This window comes from Calliphora vicina, chromosome 2 (assembly GCF_958450345.1).
Source record: "Calliphora vicina chromosome 2, idCalVici1.1, whole genome shotgun sequence".
Classification (NCBI taxonomy): domain Eukaryota; kingdom Metazoa; phylum Arthropoda; class Insecta; order Diptera; family Calliphoridae; genus Calliphora; species Calliphora vicina.
This window is the reverse complement of record NC_088781.1, coordinates 80,531,845-80,548,871: the sequence shown is the minus strand read 5'-3', so window position 1 is coordinate 80,548,871 and position 17,027 is coordinate 80,531,845. Positions and strand designations below refer to the sequence as shown.

The window sequence follows — 17,027 nt, the reverse complement described above, 5'->3', positions numbered from 1 at the left end:
TTTTTTTTGTCATCAAATGTCCGTCCGATCATCAAGTGAATACCTAGCGTTTATTTTTTTTTTCTCGTTCATCGTTATTTATGTGATTTGCTTAAACATCAACAAAATCTTGGCACGATTATTAATTGTGATGGCCTTAGGTGGACAAGATCCCTCCCAACCCGACGAGCTATAGCCGTAAGACCTAACGTGCCACCGTCTACCGACAAGCAAAAAGGTTTTCATACATTACAATTTGGCGCCCAACGTGGGGCTACTACGGGATTAAAAGCGAATATTTCGTTTTTATTTCGTGGTTCGCTTCACATTTCGAACATTTTTTTGAAAATGTTGTCCAAGTGTTTAGATCTTTTGGAAGATGACGTATGTCCTGGAAGGATCTACGAGATTCCATGCCTGAATTGCGACGACATCGGATGAATGATTTGGATGCTTGGGAGTTGAATGGATCGAATCAAATCAAATCCATAACAGAAAGCATGATCCGGAAGTTACATAGCTTAGAGTTCATTTGTTTCTGTTGTTGGAGGAGATGAGAAGAAAATCCAGGAGGCTCACATTATGTTATGTATTGTATTGTGATTTGTCACAAGTTATTTGAGGATAAAGAAATATTCAATTACCTCTTTGAAATCAAAAACAAAAATTTCTTGTCATGGTTTTAATTTCATCAGTTTAACAAGATTGATTTTAAATACGCTCAAGATCTAATATTTCGTAAATTTCACCACTCGACGCTAAGTTACAAAAATTTCAACCACAATGTATATATTGTATAAAAATTTAAACATATTGACCCTCTACGATGGGTAGTCATCTTGACGCGATGTAGAGGCTTAAATGCGATGATCTGTGTTGGTCATGCTGGAGGGGACAGTTTAACTTGAGTTGGCTGTCTCCGGTAGGGTCTCCCATTCCAGAAGGGCACGCGGTGAGCATGATACTAAGAACTACCCTCACAAGTTATTTGAGGATAAATAAATATTCAATTACCTCTTTGAAATCAAAAACAAAAATTTCTTTTCATGGTTTTAATTTCATCAGTTTAACAAGATTGATTTTAAATACGCTCAAGATCTAATATTTCGTAAATTTCACCACTCGACGCTAAGTTACAAAAATTTCAACCACAATGTATATATTGTATACAAATTTAAACATTGACCCTCTACGATGGGTAGTCATCTTGACGCGATGTAGAGGCTTAAATGCGATGATCTGTGTTGGTCATGCTGGAGGGGACAGTTTAACTTGAGTTGGCTGTCTCCGGTAGGGTCTCCCATTCCAGAAGGGCACGCGGTGAGCATGATACTAAGAACTACCCTCCCCCTCTGTCTGATAGCGCCTGTTCTCCTTTGGGGCGGCTATCAGATGTTCCAACAAGCCATGTTCCCCTCACTGAGAGGGGTGGCTTTGTTGGTTATTGTCCGGCTGGTCCGAAAGGACTCTTAAATTGTCCGTCCGAAATCCATCAGCGTCTGTTTCCCACATTGGGCGGCTGATGGTCTGCGTCTGTTATCCCCAATGGGGCGGCAGCTAATCAACACCTGGCAGCAGGTATAAAATGCAACCTTTACCTGTCCGTAAGGACGCCATGGATAAAAAGGAATCATGCCCCATGTACCCGGTCGGGGGCTTCATAATCTCCGGGGACCCTACTCCCACAGCGATGGTAACGGGCTGTGGTGTGTCGAATGCTACTGTGACCCAGGCTAGTCAGGTGATAACACCGGGCCAGACTAGTCTGCATGCTACTGGTGTCGCAGGAGGTCAATCTGGTATACCCAGATTGGCTGAATGTAAAAAACAAAAAGCAATTGGTGGTAGTGTCATAAGCGGCGAGGTACCTCTGGACTTCTCTCCAAGTACCTCCAAAGCTGCTAAAGCCCTAACCGTCAAGACGGTTAAAACCCTTGCCTCGGGTGCCTCTGGGGGGAAGCGACTAAGTCGCTCCTCTCAGGCGTTTCCCATATGCCAACTGTGCGATCAGGGTCTGTGATGGAATCCTCCTGCCCTGAAGCCGCACCACCCCCTGCCAACTCCGGCTCTGATAGCAGTCTAAGGCATAAAAATCCTGCCAGAAGGGCTGCTACCACCAGGCGTTCCGCCATTCGCTTCATTGAGGCTCTTGGCTCTAAAAAAGCCGAGGAACTCACAAAGGAGCAACAGGCTTCCCTCTCTTGGGCGAGAGCTCACATTGCTGGTCTCAAGTCCGTCCCTCCTTCTGCTGAGTCATCAGCGGTGCCTAAACGGCAACGTTCAGAGGAGGACGTGACAATTAAGAGCCAGCAACCGGGTCCGAAAAGGCCTAAAGCGGCACAACGATCTCTAGCTAAGTCCTTTAGCGAGATTGTCAAAGACAATCTCGTTAGGGCGGTTATAGATCGAAGTGTCAATGACGGATCCATATCTCAATCAAATTGGGATATGGTGAAGCAAAAACTGGTAGGGGTGTTTTGGAAAGTTCTCAAAGAGAACCCAGGCACTCCTCCTCAATGCGATGACGCTGGTTGGTACCAGGGTCACGTTAAACTCATGTCTTGTGTGGATGAACGCTCAGCGTTGCTACTCAAGACTGCCGTCGCATCGTTGGGCGAAGTATGGCCGGGATCTAGGCTTGAGGTGGTATCGGTGAGTGAGATACCCCGAAAGCCTAGGTCCATAGCTAAAATACCAGCTGAGCCATCTAGCCCGGAGGAGATCTTGGAGATCCTCCAGTGCTGTAACCCACAGCTTCCAACTAACGACTGGAAAGTTGTCAAGGTTACTGATGCTGAGGGATCTTCCAGAAAGGCGATCGTCGTCCTGAATAAGGACTCCTTGGGGCCGCTAAGGAAGACACAAGGGAAGGTGTACTATGGATTTGGTACGATCATCCTGCGTGTCTACCGTAGCGACAACAAGGACGATACCTCCTCAGAGGATGTAAAACCCATGCCCTCGGAAGAGGACATGGAATGCAATGACGCCGCTGGTCCAATCGACATTGAAGATACCAACTCTGTCTCCGAACTGGTTGGTACCTTCTTTGAACGGATGGACGAGGCGGTGGACGAGGACGCCCTCCTGAATTCTGACCAGGAGGACGCCGACGTCACCGTTGTACAAATTGAGCATGGTGAAGGTGACGCAAATAAACCTTCACCACTCTAAGGCAGCATCTGCTGCACTGCTCCTCCGAATTGCTAAGAACGGGGAGGAGCTAGTCATGGTCCAGGAACCTTGGATCCACCAGGATCGTATCTGTGGACTATGTCTGAAGGGCTATAAGCTCTACTACGCTAAAGGCGCAGGTAAAATTAGATCCTGTATACTGGCTAAAAGCTCTTTGAATATCTTCATTCTGTCTGATTACAGCAATGAAGATACAGTAGCAGTCTCATGGGAAACCAATGAAGGCAGTTTGTTGTGGCTGATTTCCAGCTATATGGCGCACGATCATGGGGAGCATCCGCCAAATGATGCTGTCCGCGGTGCTGTTAAAATGGCGAATAGGTCTAAGATACCTTTAGTTATCTGTGCTGACGCTAACTCGCACCACATCATATGGGGTAGCAGTGACACCAATACAAGAGGTGAGAGTCTTTTCAACTTCATTCTTAATAGTAGTTTGGAAGTAGTAAATAGAGGTTCAGAACCTACCTTCATTATCGCTAACAGAAGTGAGGTTCTAGACTTAACACTTGTAAGTGCTGAACATCACAGCATGATTACTAATTGGGCCGTCTCTAGCGACTGCTCCTTCTCCGATCACCAATATATTGACTTTAATATTAGTGTAACTATTAGGAGTGTTAATAACATTCTAAATAGGAGGAAGACCAATTGGGAGTTGCAACGTGACGCTCTCTCTCGGTCTTTGCCAAACCCACCCTCTATTGAGAATAGGGAAGTTATTGAGGTAGCAGTGGAGACACTCACAGAAGCGTTTCAATCGGCTACTAACTTGGCCTGTAGGCCGACCATCCGCAGAGGTAAGAACAAGCCTCCATGGTGGAATCCTGAAATAGCACACGCCAGAATGACGTGTCGTAAATTGTTCAACGAGGCTAAGAGGTCGGGTAACTGGCCGGCATACAAGTCTTCATTGAATCACTTCAAGAACCTTACGAGGAATGCGAAAAGGAAAGCCTGGAGGGACTTCTGTAGCGGCGTGGAAGGATCCTCTGAGACTAATCGATTACGTAAAATCTTATCAACCTCCCCGGTTGTACCAAGCTATATTCAGAAACCCTGCGGTAGATGGACTCTGAATTGTAAGGAAACACTTGAGGTCCTTCTGGACACTCATTTCCCGGGCTGCCTCCCAGTTGATGTTGAAACTGTGAATGGGGCTGCTGATTCTGTTGCTCCGTGTGAAAACTCTGTTCCGGTGAACAGAGAAAGAATTCAATGGGCAATTAAGAGCTTCGACCCATTTAAATCCCCTGGCCGGATGGCATTATTCCTGCTGATCTTCAGAAGAACGAAGAAATAGTTGTACCATGGCTCATTAACATATACACAGCGTGTATCAAATGGACCTATATTCCCACGTGGTGGACGAGGTGTAGAGTAGTCTTCATTCCTAAAGGAGGCAAGGCGACTCATACTAAACCAAAGGACTATAGGCCAATTAGTCTCGCATCCTTTTTGCTGAAAACCCTAGAAAGGGTGATTGATGTATACCTGAGAATGACCATTCCGACTGAACTCATCTCTAAATCCCAACATGCCTATACTAAGGGCAGATCTGTGGAAACAGCTCTACACTCGCTAGTTGGCTCCATTGAAGAGTCGCTATCACATAAGGAGTATTCACTTGTTGCCTTCCTTGATATTGAAGGAGCTTTTAATAATGTCAGACCCGACGCCATCCTATCTGCGATGGAGGAACTTGGGATTGATATTTGTATACGCCGGTTAGTCGGAAAGATACTCGGCTACAGAGTCATATGTGCTACCCTAGGTGGTACAAGTGTTTCAAAAGTGGCCAATCGCGGAACCCCACAGGGTGGTGTATTATCTCCACTTCTGTGGAACCTGGCTATGAATACCCTGTTGGTCAGGATGGACAACAGAAGGATTAAAACAGTCGCGTTGTAGCAGTTTTTATATCCGGTAAATTCTGGATACAATATCTAGTTGTATGGAATCAGCATTAAGTACACTGAGTGAGTGGAGTATATCGAGTGGACTTAGTGTGAACCCCCAAAAAACGGAACTGGTTCTCTTCACTAGGAGGTATAAGATCGATGACTTTAGACCACCTAGACTGAATGGAATCAGTCTTGAAATTAGGGATAATGCAAAATATCTTGGCATCATTCTAGATAAGAGATTGTCCTGGAATATGAATATTCAGAATAGGATTAACAAGGCCTACGTGGCCATCTACTCCTGCAAAAAGGCAATTGGTACTAACTGGGGCATTATGCCGAAAGGTATCAATTGGATCTTCAAAGCAGTCGTCAAACCCATCTTGTTCTATGGAGTATTGGTGTGGTGGCAGGCATTGGATAATGTTACTCACCGGAAAGCCGTTGAATGAGTTCTAAGGACTATTGCGATACTGATTACAGGCGCTATAAGGTCTACTTCCTCTAAGGCACTTTTTACTATTCTAAACTGGCTACCAGTGGATTTGATGGTGATACAAATGGCTCTCAACTCTGCTGTGAGACTAAATGCGGGGGGTTCGTGGTCTGGTAAGGATCTTGGACACTCTAGGATACTGAATTACTATGGGTTTATACATGGTAATATCGATTACTGCATCGCAAAACCTTTTTTCGATAGGCATTTCCATATTATGATCCCGAATAGGGATCTATGGCAGCGCGGACTCTTCCCTCCTGCTGATGTCATACGGATATATACGGATGGCTCTAATAGGGGTAATAGGGTCGGTGGAGGTTTCTATATTGAAAACTTTGGGATAAGATCCTACTTTAGGCTACCTAACTTCTGTACTGTTCTTCAGGCGGAAATTACTGCCATTAAACGCGCAACCAACTGGCTGAGGTATTATCGAATATCTGGTGATATATGTATATTTACTGACAGCAAGGCTGCTGTTAACGGAATAGCGGGTGTCTTTACGACATCTAGGTTAACCGAGGAATGCCGGGTATCTCTAAATGAGATAGCGAGACATTCTACGATAACGCTTATATGGGTCCCTGGACACGATGGAAATCAGGGTAATTGTATAGCAGATGATCTGGCCAAAAGGGGTGCGATGTTGAGTGAGGAGGCGATCGACCCCTTTTCTGGTATTTCCCTTGTTAAATGCAAGATGGCTGTTCAGCAGAAACTGTATGAGACTGCACAAAACAGGTGGACTAATGAACCTTCCTGTGCTACAGCGAGGTCGACTTGGCCCGTATATGATGCCAACAGGACGAATCTACTTGTAGAATACCGTCGTGAGCAAATAAGGCTAATTGTCTCCTTTATTAAAGGGCACTGTTTAATCGGGACACATGCTAGAAGATTGGGCCTACGGTACAATGATTACTGTAGAAGCTGTCATAATGAAGAGGAAGAGACTGTATATCACCTTTTCTGCCAATGCCCGGCTCTTACAAACCTGAGGGAACGCATCCTTGGATTTCCATTCCTATCATGCTTGGACGAGCTATCGAGGATCAATCTTAGACGAATCTACTCCTTCATCCGGGAATCTGGCTGGTTTAACCTGGAGGCAACGGAAGTATTATAAATACCCTGTTGTCTACCCCTTGGGTATCACAATGGGATCAGATTTAAATGGACCCAAGTGAGCTGCTTGAGGAGCAGCAGCCCATGGAACCTAACCTAACCTAAACATATTGACTAAAATATTTGCAGTAAATTATCTTGTATATAATTTCATTTAAAATTAACCAACTACTAACCTTATTTAAACAATTTAAACATTGGTTCATATAATTTTTAGTAATAATAACTTACCCCTTTATATGACATAACATTTTTTTTGGATAATTTGGTCAGATATCTCAGAATATTCTCCTTGATACAATCTTTATATTATATTTTTATTATCAAATACCATTTTTTTTGACAAATTAAATTCAGCAAACGATTTTATACCTTAAAAATAACTCACATTTGCCATCCCATAAAACCATTTTTGTATGAGTCTAGTTTCCTCCGTTATTTTTTTTAATATTAGAAGTTTAATTTCTGGTTGTTGCCTAACGTGTCAGGTTGATAGTGGCATATAGCTTTTTGTTTAAACACGACTTCTAAGTATGAGCACTAGGCAACTTAGATCAGCAAGTCAAAACCAGACCAATAGTGACATCAATACACCAACTACTATTGCAACAGATACCAGTCAGAACACAGTATCAGGGTTACTCGTCAATAACGCCAAATCACTTAGAAAAGTGGGGGATAAAGTACGATGGCACCAATAAGTCCTTGACAGTCGAAGACTTCGTTTTTCGAGTGGAAGTGTTAAAGCATGATTACAATTGTTCTTGGGAGATTGTAATGAAATGTTTCCACCACCTGCTTACGGGAGCTGCGAGCAATTGGTTTTGGTCTTTTCGGATGCAACACCCAGTGTGTGATTGGCATACTTCCAAATACCACATTATAAAGAAGTTTCGCAACTTTGAAAGCGATTTTGAAATACAAAGGAAGATCATGGAACGTAGGCAGGCACACAATGAATCCACGGACACCTTCATCACTGAAATTGTAAGATTAAAAAATCAAATGCGTATTCAAGTTCTAGAAAGCGAATTGGTAAAAATAGTAAAGGACAATTTGAAAGACGGGCTAGCCCAATTAGTTTTTCCGATTAGAATAGACAGTTTAGACCAGCTTCTGGAGGAGTGTAAAAGAGCCGAAAGGAATATCGCCAAACGGTTACCACATCGTATGCCTATAAGTAATCCGCGTAGGGTATACGAAGTCGATGTTTTCAATTCTGAGGTAGAAGACGAGCAGGCACACCAGGTAGAGGCACTACAGAGAGCTAAATTGCCAGCAAAACAACTTCTCTGCTGGAACTGTAAAGCACCTGGACACACTTTCATAGAATGCCCTGTAGTTCAGAGAAGCGTCTTTTGCTACAAATGTGGGTTCGAGGAGGTTACAAGCCCAACTTGTCCCAAGTGTGCGGGAAACTCGAAACAGAACATGCAGAAGACTGGGCTAGCGTGTTCAGCACAAAACGCTTCCAAGTAGAGGACAATTTTTTAAAATATATTTTAGCAAAAGAGGAACCTAATAAATATGACCAAAATGGAATATCAAATGAAAATTTTAGAATATCAGAATCTAACTCTAGCCAAACAACGGAAACAACAAACAATTTAGAACACAATAATTCAAATACCCATCCCGATAGTAACACCCGTAAGTCAGTGAATCCCAGTCTCAACTATGAACAACGCCTGAAAGCATATAATCAAAAAAGAGCCGAAATTTTTGCGAATACACCAATAGTTAGTAAAAAGATAACTAAGACAAGAGACCGATATACAAAGAGAAAAAATGAAAGAAAATTTATAGCATCAACAATTATAGGTCGTGAGGATGACATAAGGCCATACATGTCTGTTGAAATAAGTGGCAAAAGTTTTCAAGGTCTGTTGGACAGTGGTGCGTCGATTAGTTGCTTAGGTAGAAATTGTTTAGCGAACGTGAGAGAAATGGACATTACTATAGTGGACTATAAATCTTCCGTAAGGACGGCAGATGGACGACAACATCTAATAGTAGGTAAAATTCATGCAACAGTTAAATATGGTAATAAATCAGTTGAGACCGTTCTATATCTAGTGCCGAACTTAAATCAGGAATTAATTCTAGGCTACGAGTTTTGGAGAAAAATTGGATTAAAGGTTTATTTGAATGAACAAGCAATAGATGAAATCTTGGGAGAAGACACAGATAACATGAAATTACACCAGTTAACATCTCATCAGAGTAGGGTCTTAGAAAACGTGAAACTTTCCTTCAAATGTTACAGGAGATGCACCTGCCAAGAAAATGAGACACTATCCCGTCAGTCCTGCGGTGCAAAAATTAATTTATGCAGAACTGGACAGGATGTTAGAGCTAGACGTAATCGAGCTAACGACACGATCGGAGTGGAATAATCGAACCACGTTAGTTATGAAACCCGGTAAAAATAGGCTATGTCTCGATGCTAGGGAATTGAATAAGGTCACTAAAAAGGACGCTTATCCTCTCCCTAACATCGATGGCTTATTAGCCAGGCTAGGCGACACTCATTTTATCTCAGCAATCGATTTAAAGGACGCCTTTTGGCAAATCTCTCTGGATGTTGAGAGCAGACCCAAGACAGCGTTCACAGTTCCGGGTACGCCTCAATACCAATTTAAGGTTATGCCTTTCGGACTGTGCAACGCTGCCCAGAGACTTTGTCGATTGATGGATAAAGTGGTGCAGTCGGAGCTGAAGGATAGGGTGTTTGTTTACCTCGATGACTTGCTAATAGTGTCACCTAATTTTGAAGATCACATTGATATGCTTAGAGTCATAGGTCAAAAACTAACGGAAGCCGGTTTAACGATTAATATGCAGAAGTCGAAATTTTGCTATAAGGAATTAAGGTATTTAGGATACATCGTGGGAGGTGGTAAACTGAAGCCCGATGATGATAAGATAAAGGCCATTTTAGACATCAAACCACCGAAAACACAGAAAGATGTTAGGAGATTTCTAGGCACAGTAGGGTGGTATAGACGCTTCATCCACGATTTTTCGACACTAACCGCGCCTCTCACTGACACTCTTAAGAAATCTCCCAAGTTTCAGTTTACACAGGAAGCCCTTGAATCATTTGAAGAGTTAAAGAAACGTCTAGTTACAAGCCCAGTACTATCGAGCCCAGACTTTGAAAAACCGTTTTTCGTCCAATGTGACGCATCTAACCTAGGAATAGGGGCGGTGTTATTCCAAAGAGATGACAGTGAAGGGGAACATCCAATCGAATATTTTTCCAGGAAACTAAATAGGGCTCAGAGAAATTACTCCACGACGGAAAAGGAATTTCTAGCTGTCGTGTTAGCTATAGTGAAGTTTAGACAGTACATCGAACTGATGGACTTCACGGTTATCACTGATCATTCAAGTTTAAAGTGGCTAATGCGACAGCAAGACTTAAATGGACGTCTTGCGAGATGGAGTCTGAAATTACAAGGCTTTAAGTTTAACATAGAACATAGGAAGGGAACTAAGAACGTTGTCCCAGATATGCTTTCGCGACTAGATATGGAGGAGATAGTTAGTGATCGTATTATTGACTTTAATTCCGAAGCGTTTAACAACTAGCATTAATGGACACGGTTGAAGAGAATAAAGACAGGTTACCGGATTTGAAAGTAGAGGACGGAATAGTGTATAAAAAAGTAAAATTTAATACGACGGATATAGATAACGAAGAAGAATGTTGGAAAATATGGGTGCCAACTGAGCTAACTGATAGTTTAATTAGAAGATCCCATGTAGACAACACTTCACACGGAGGCACAACGAAAACGTTTCATAATATCCGTGAGTATTTTTATTGGCCATCCATGATAAAACAGGTCAGAGATTTCGTTAGGAATTGTGGGGTTTGTAAAGAGATTAAACACCCAAGACAGACATTACGACCACCAATGGGATGCGAAGTCAAGACTGAAAGGCCGTTTCAAAAAATCTATATAGATTTCTTAGGACCATACCCTCGAACTAAGTCCGGTAATACATTTATTTTCATAGTATTAGACCATAAAACCAAATACGTGTTATTGAAAGCTCTCTCGAAGGCTACAACTAAGGCAGTGATCAAATTTTTAAGGGATGAAATATTTTACAAATTCGGAGTGCCCGAAGTCATACATTCTGACAATGGCAAACAATTCACATCGGAAGCATTCAGGGAATTTTTGGAAATATTTGGAGTGAAACATATCCGTACCCCTATTTATACGCCACAATCTAACGCGAGCGAGAGAGTGAATCAGACTATACTTAGTTCTATTCGAAGCTTCTTAGACAGTGATCAGACCAAATGGGATGAAAATTTATCAAAAATAGAATGTTCCCTTAGGTCAACTATCCATTCGTCGACAGGAGTTACACCATTTTTTTCATTAATGGGTTATAATATGATAACACACGCCGATGCGTATGGGATCTTACGGAAACTTAAATCTATTGAAGATGGAGACATGTCAGTGCTACCCAAGTCATCCCGAATGCAATTAGTCCATCAGAGAGTAAATGAAAAACTTCACGACGCTTACCTTAGAAACGTAAAATCCTACAACCTTAAAAGTAGAACAATAAGATATACACCGGGTCAAGAAGTTTATAGAAAAAATTTTGTACAGAGTAAGTTCACAAAGGGCATTAATGAGAAACTCTGTAGACCCTGGCTGAGGTGTCGAATAAGGAGAGTGGTAGGTAATAGCCAATATGAGGTCGAAAATCTCCAGGGACAGCTGATAGGAATAATACATGGTCAACACTTGAAACAATAGGTATATTGGATTATGATTGGGAATACAGATCACAGAATACAGATTGTTCATATTTGTGAATGACATCTAATTCCATCTACAAAAATTTTTCGCATGAAATAAAAGTTTCTGATTTTTCTTTTAAAAAGTAAAACTTATTTTTTTTATACGCAAAATGATTGTAGAGATAATCATCCCGAACTAATATTTCACATGAAATATGTTCCCTTTAGCCATTTTTCGTGCATGAACTTTGTTCACATAAGAAAAAAAAATTCCCATGTTGTGAAATTTTCAGATAGAATTTTCAGATAAAATCAACTATTGTGAATGGATATTTCATGGGAACATAAATGTCACATGTTGTTCACAATATGGTTGAGGAAATTATCAGGTATAGTTTCCATTTATTAGTATTATTGCTTCGTTATGACAAAGTTGTTAGTGTTTTTGCTCAGACAATTTTGTTTTGACAACAAACGTCATTAAATGTTATGATGGATGTTTGTCAGGTATAAACAGGGGGTAAGGTTTATAAATAAAAAGGAGTTGCCAGAACCACAATTGATTTCCCAACTCTTTTCGCTCCGCAGGCTGCGAGAAAAGAGCTGGCTTTGTAACGGGCACCAGAGTTTTTCTATTTTTTTCCATATGTTTTATTACTTCTAGACACTTCCTCTGATTTGGCGATTTTTTATTATTTTTAATTATCCATCCCTGTGGATCATCACTAATACTACATATTGGGTACAACTATGATGGCGATGCAACCATGAAAAAACCGACGCCAAAGCATGCGCCACATACATTTTTTGAAGTGGCGTCCTTTTTGAACATTACAAGTGTGAAAATCGTTGAGGTAGGTCGTGGCACGCAGTTAAATAATTAAAAGAAATAAAACGTGGCGTAAAGTAATAAAAGTAAAACAAGACTTAGCCACACGTGTTTTAAAAAAGAACAGAACCACCACCTAACCTGACCTCCTCAATGAAGCCGAATTAAAGCCTCTGGACTGGAATGTACCACGGCCACCTAAAGAACAAACCGCCGGGAGCACCTACAAAAAACAGCCCCGGAGCACTTGCAAAAGAACAGCCCGGAGCACTTAAAAAAGAACAGCGGAGCACTTGCAAAAGAACAGCCCGGAGCACTTAAAAAAGAACAGCCGGAGCACTTAAAAAAGAACAGCGGAGCACTTGCAAAAGAACAGCCCGGAGCACTTAAAAAAGAACAGCCGGAGCACTTAAAAAAGAACAGCGGAGCACTTGCAAAAGAACAGCCCGGAGCACATTTACAACATCTACCCAAAACGGAGCACATTTACAACATCTACCCAAATCGAAGCACATTTACAACATCTACCCAAATCGGAAGGTTGCAGAAGGCAATTTTTGGTCTTAAAGTCACAGGTAACATTTGACAATGGTGATTTGTCACACAGGGATGCTGAGATAGAATTGGAAACCTTAATAATAGGAGAATTATGCAAAAATTTGTTAATTTCATTTAAAAAAAAGAAAAAGGCCTAAAATTTTATGATTTACTTAGCCCATATAGATAATAGTATTAACATTATAATAATACATAAAAAAATAGTAATATAGGATTTATTTAAATCTATTAGGCTTAATTTGACCTCAAGAATAATATAATAAAAGATATAGAAATAGATTTAAACTAATGAAAAATATTACGAAATAAAAAATATAGGGAACTTAATAAATGAAAGACCAATGACTTAAAAACAAGATTCTAATTATTGAATGGTAAAATGAAACTTATAAATATTTAAATAAATGTTTATTTTACTAACTATATAAATACTTATTTAACTAAATAAATACTTATTTGATTATAAAAATTTACTATTTAAAATACTAAATAACTATTTAACTACATAAATAACTATTTAACTACTTAAACAACTAAATATAAACTTAAATAACTAAATAAATAACTATTTAAAATGCTAAATAACCATTTAACTACTTAAATAACTAAATAAAAACTTAAATAACTAAATAAATAATTATTTAACAACATAAATACTTATTTGACTAAATAAATAACTATTTAAAAGCTTAAATAACTATTTGACAACATAAATAAATATTTGAAATGACTAAATAAAGATTAAAATAACAATATAAATACTTATTTAACTACATAAATACTTATTTAACTACATAAATAACTATTTTAAATGTTAAATAGCTATTTAAAAACTTAAATAACTAAACAAAAGCTAAAATAACAATATAAATACTTATTTAACTACATAAATACTTACTTAACTACCTAAATAACTATTTGAAATGTTAAATAACTATTTAAAAACTTAAATAACAATATAAATACTTATTTAACTACATAAATACTTATTTAACTACATAAATACTTATTTAACTACATAAATAACTATTTGAAATGTTAAATAACTATTTGAAATGTTAAATAACTATTTAAAAACTTAAATAACTAAATCAAAACTAAAATAACAATATAAATACTTATTTAACTACATAAATACTTACTTAACTACCTAAATAACTATTTGAAATGTTAAATAACTATTTAAAAACTTAAATAACAATATAAATACTTATTTAACTACATAAATACTTATTTAACTACATAAATACTTATTTAACTACATAAATACTTATTTAACTACATAAATAACTATTTGAAATGTTAAATAACTATTTAAAAACTTAAATAACTAAATAAAAACTAAAATAACAATATAAATACTTATTTAACTACATAAATACTTACTTAACTACCTAAATAACTATTTGAAATGTTAAATAACTATTTAAAAACTTAAATAACTAAATAAAAACTAAAATAACAATATAAATACTTATTTAACTACATAAATACTTATTTAACTAAATAAATAATATTTTTTTGACTAAATCAATAATTTATTTGACTAAATAAATAACTATTTAAAAACTTAAATAACTATTTGACAACATAAATAAATATTTGATTCTTAAATGACTAAATAAAAATTAAAATAACAATATAAATACTTATTTAACTACATAAATACTTGCATAATTAAATAAACATATAAATAAATTAATAACTATTTTAATAAATGAATACTTAAATGAATACTTAAATAACTAAATAAAAACTTGAATAACTAAATAAAAACTTAAATGACTAAATAAAAGCATAAATAACTAAATAAATACTAAATTATAATAAATAATTAAATAAATAAATAATAAAAATGCTAAATAAATAACAATTTGACTACATAAGTACTTAAATAACTAAATAAAAACTTATTTAACTACATACATAAATACTTATTTAACTAAATAAATAATTTTTTTTTGACTAAATCAATATTTTTTTTGACTAAATAAATAATTAAATGAATTCCTAAATACCTAAATAACTACATAAATACTTATTTGACTAATTAGAAATTAAATATTTTTCAAAATTATTGAATTAAAACATAGATAAAAGATTTAAAAATTAAAATACAGTGAAAAGATTTTATAATTCATTTACTAAGTTTTTCTTTATATATAAAGGAAGAAAACCCAAAGATATTTTTTAAATATTAACTTTTGTTTTGAATAATAAGATTATTATCGTTGAGATTGTTATGCTAGATTTATAATGATTTTTAACTGTTTGAGAACAGATTATTAGTATTAACAAACTTATTTATGATCAATAAATATGGATTTATATACATTGTACATTTATAAAGAAAATATGTGTTAAACATTTAATAGTGTGGTTGAAATGTAACTATGGTGGTGGTAAGTTGCGATTAGGGACATTATTCAAATATTTTCTTCTATACAGGCGACGAGTAATGTCACGGATTACTGAAATAAGTCATACGGGGTGGGTTGCCTGTCCAGGACAACAACACCTATTCCTGGCAATAAGATCCTGAGCGTACAAGAGTGAAATTTGTTTTTTTTTGTCATCAAATGTCCGTCCGATCATCAAGTGAATACCTAGCGTTTATTTTTTTTCCTCGTTCATCGTTATTTATGTGATTTGCTTAAACATCAACAAAATCTTGGCACGATTATTAATTGTGATGGCCTTAGGTGGACAAGATCCCTCCCAACCCGACGAGCTATAGCCGTAAGACCTAACGTGCCACCGTCTACCGACAAGCAAAAAGGTTTTCATACATTACACAATAACATTAAACATAAAGAAATTACGCCAGGACGGAATCAAAACATCTAGCCAATTTTGCCCATGTAGTGGAAAAAAATCGTCGTGTGTATTTAATATTGTTAAATCTAATTTATAATTTTTACTGTGTACAGTTTTTAAATAGTCAATTTCATTTTCCTGTTGTCTCTAATAATTGTTGATTTTGTAAAATAATTCTATACATGTTTCATATTAGTAATTGTTTCACATGCACCAGTATCAACTTCGAATACAATTGGTTGATGATCTATTATTAATGTAGTTTTATGAGAATTATTATTAAAAATATTGCAGTTATTTATATACCCAGAATGAGAAACATTGGTATCCGAATACTCATTATCGATAAATTTTGTTTTCTGCAATTTCTCATAATGTGACCATATGATCCGCACGCAAAACATATTACCTCTCTTTGTTGTGTGTTTTGTGGATATTGTTGTGTTTGATTATCACGTCGATTGTATTTAAGAAAATTACTCTCTTGATGTCCACTGTATCCACGATTCTCTCTCTTTACCCAATTGTTTTGTCGGTGACTTCTTTCTGCATTAATATTATTATCATCCACAATGCTTTTAAGTACATTAACATCTTTACTTGTTATTTCAATTGCCATCGCTACCTCCGTTGCTTTATCAAATGTTTGTATTTTATCATCATTTAAGATGTGATTTTGTGTTTTTGTACATTTGATTCCACAAACATATTGTATTAATAGTGCCTTGTCGGCAAAGGTTTTAAACTCGCAATGCTGAGCCATTTGTTTTAGCTCTATTATGTATTCTTGCAAATTTTCATCATGTTTCTGCATTCGTTTAAAAAATTTGAAGCACTCGGCAATGATATTTTTCTTTGGTTCAAAATGTTTTATTAATTTATTAACCAACTCGTCGTATATAATTGATGGATCCGTTTCAACTTTAGGTGCTATTAATGATGATAATACCTTAAATAGATCTGGTCCTCCCAAGCTTACTAAAAACGATAATTTTGATGCATTGTCATTGATCTTGTTTAACGACAGCAAATGATTAAGTCGTCTGATGTATAAAGAAAAATCTTCACCCATTGTGAAAAATTCTATACTGCCAACAAATACATTTCTCTCCACCATTTTCGTCTTCGATTTTAATTATTTATATATGGGGCATTTCATGTCAAGTGAACCAACTTTTGAAATCGATGTCGACGGGATGAAATTTGCACCAAGGTTAGCTCTATTGGATAGTAACTCAGACACAATTTTTCAACAACATCGGTCGAGAACTCTCTGAGTTATAGGGGGTAAAATTTTGACAATTTGGTCAAACAGGGTTTTTTTCTTATCCATGTAACTTATTACCT

General features: G+C 37.2%; 1 protein-coding gene across 1 annotated transcript; it reads left to right on the top strand.

Annotated features, from left to right (window-relative positions):
- Positions 1–1,200: 1,200 nt before the first annotated feature.
- Positions 1,201–3,532, top strand: LOC135951596 (uncharacterized). Its single transcript, XM_065501279.1, has 2 exons — positions 1,201–3,293; positions 3,358–3,532. Exon 1 carries the CDS (start codon positions 1,972–1,974, stop codon positions 3,151–3,153), a length of 1,182 nt encoding a protein of 393 aa, XP_065357351.1. The 5' UTR covers positions 1,201–1,971; the 3' UTR covers positions 3,154–3,293; positions 3,358–3,532.
- The last annotated feature ends 13,495 nt before the right edge of the window (positions 3,533–17,027 follow it).

Bases quoted from the DNA above. Each gene is read 5' to 3' on its own strand.
- LOC135951596 (XM_065501279.1), top strand. From the start codon at position 1,972: ATGCCAACTGTGCGATCAGGGTCTGTGATGGAATCCTCCTGCCCTGAA.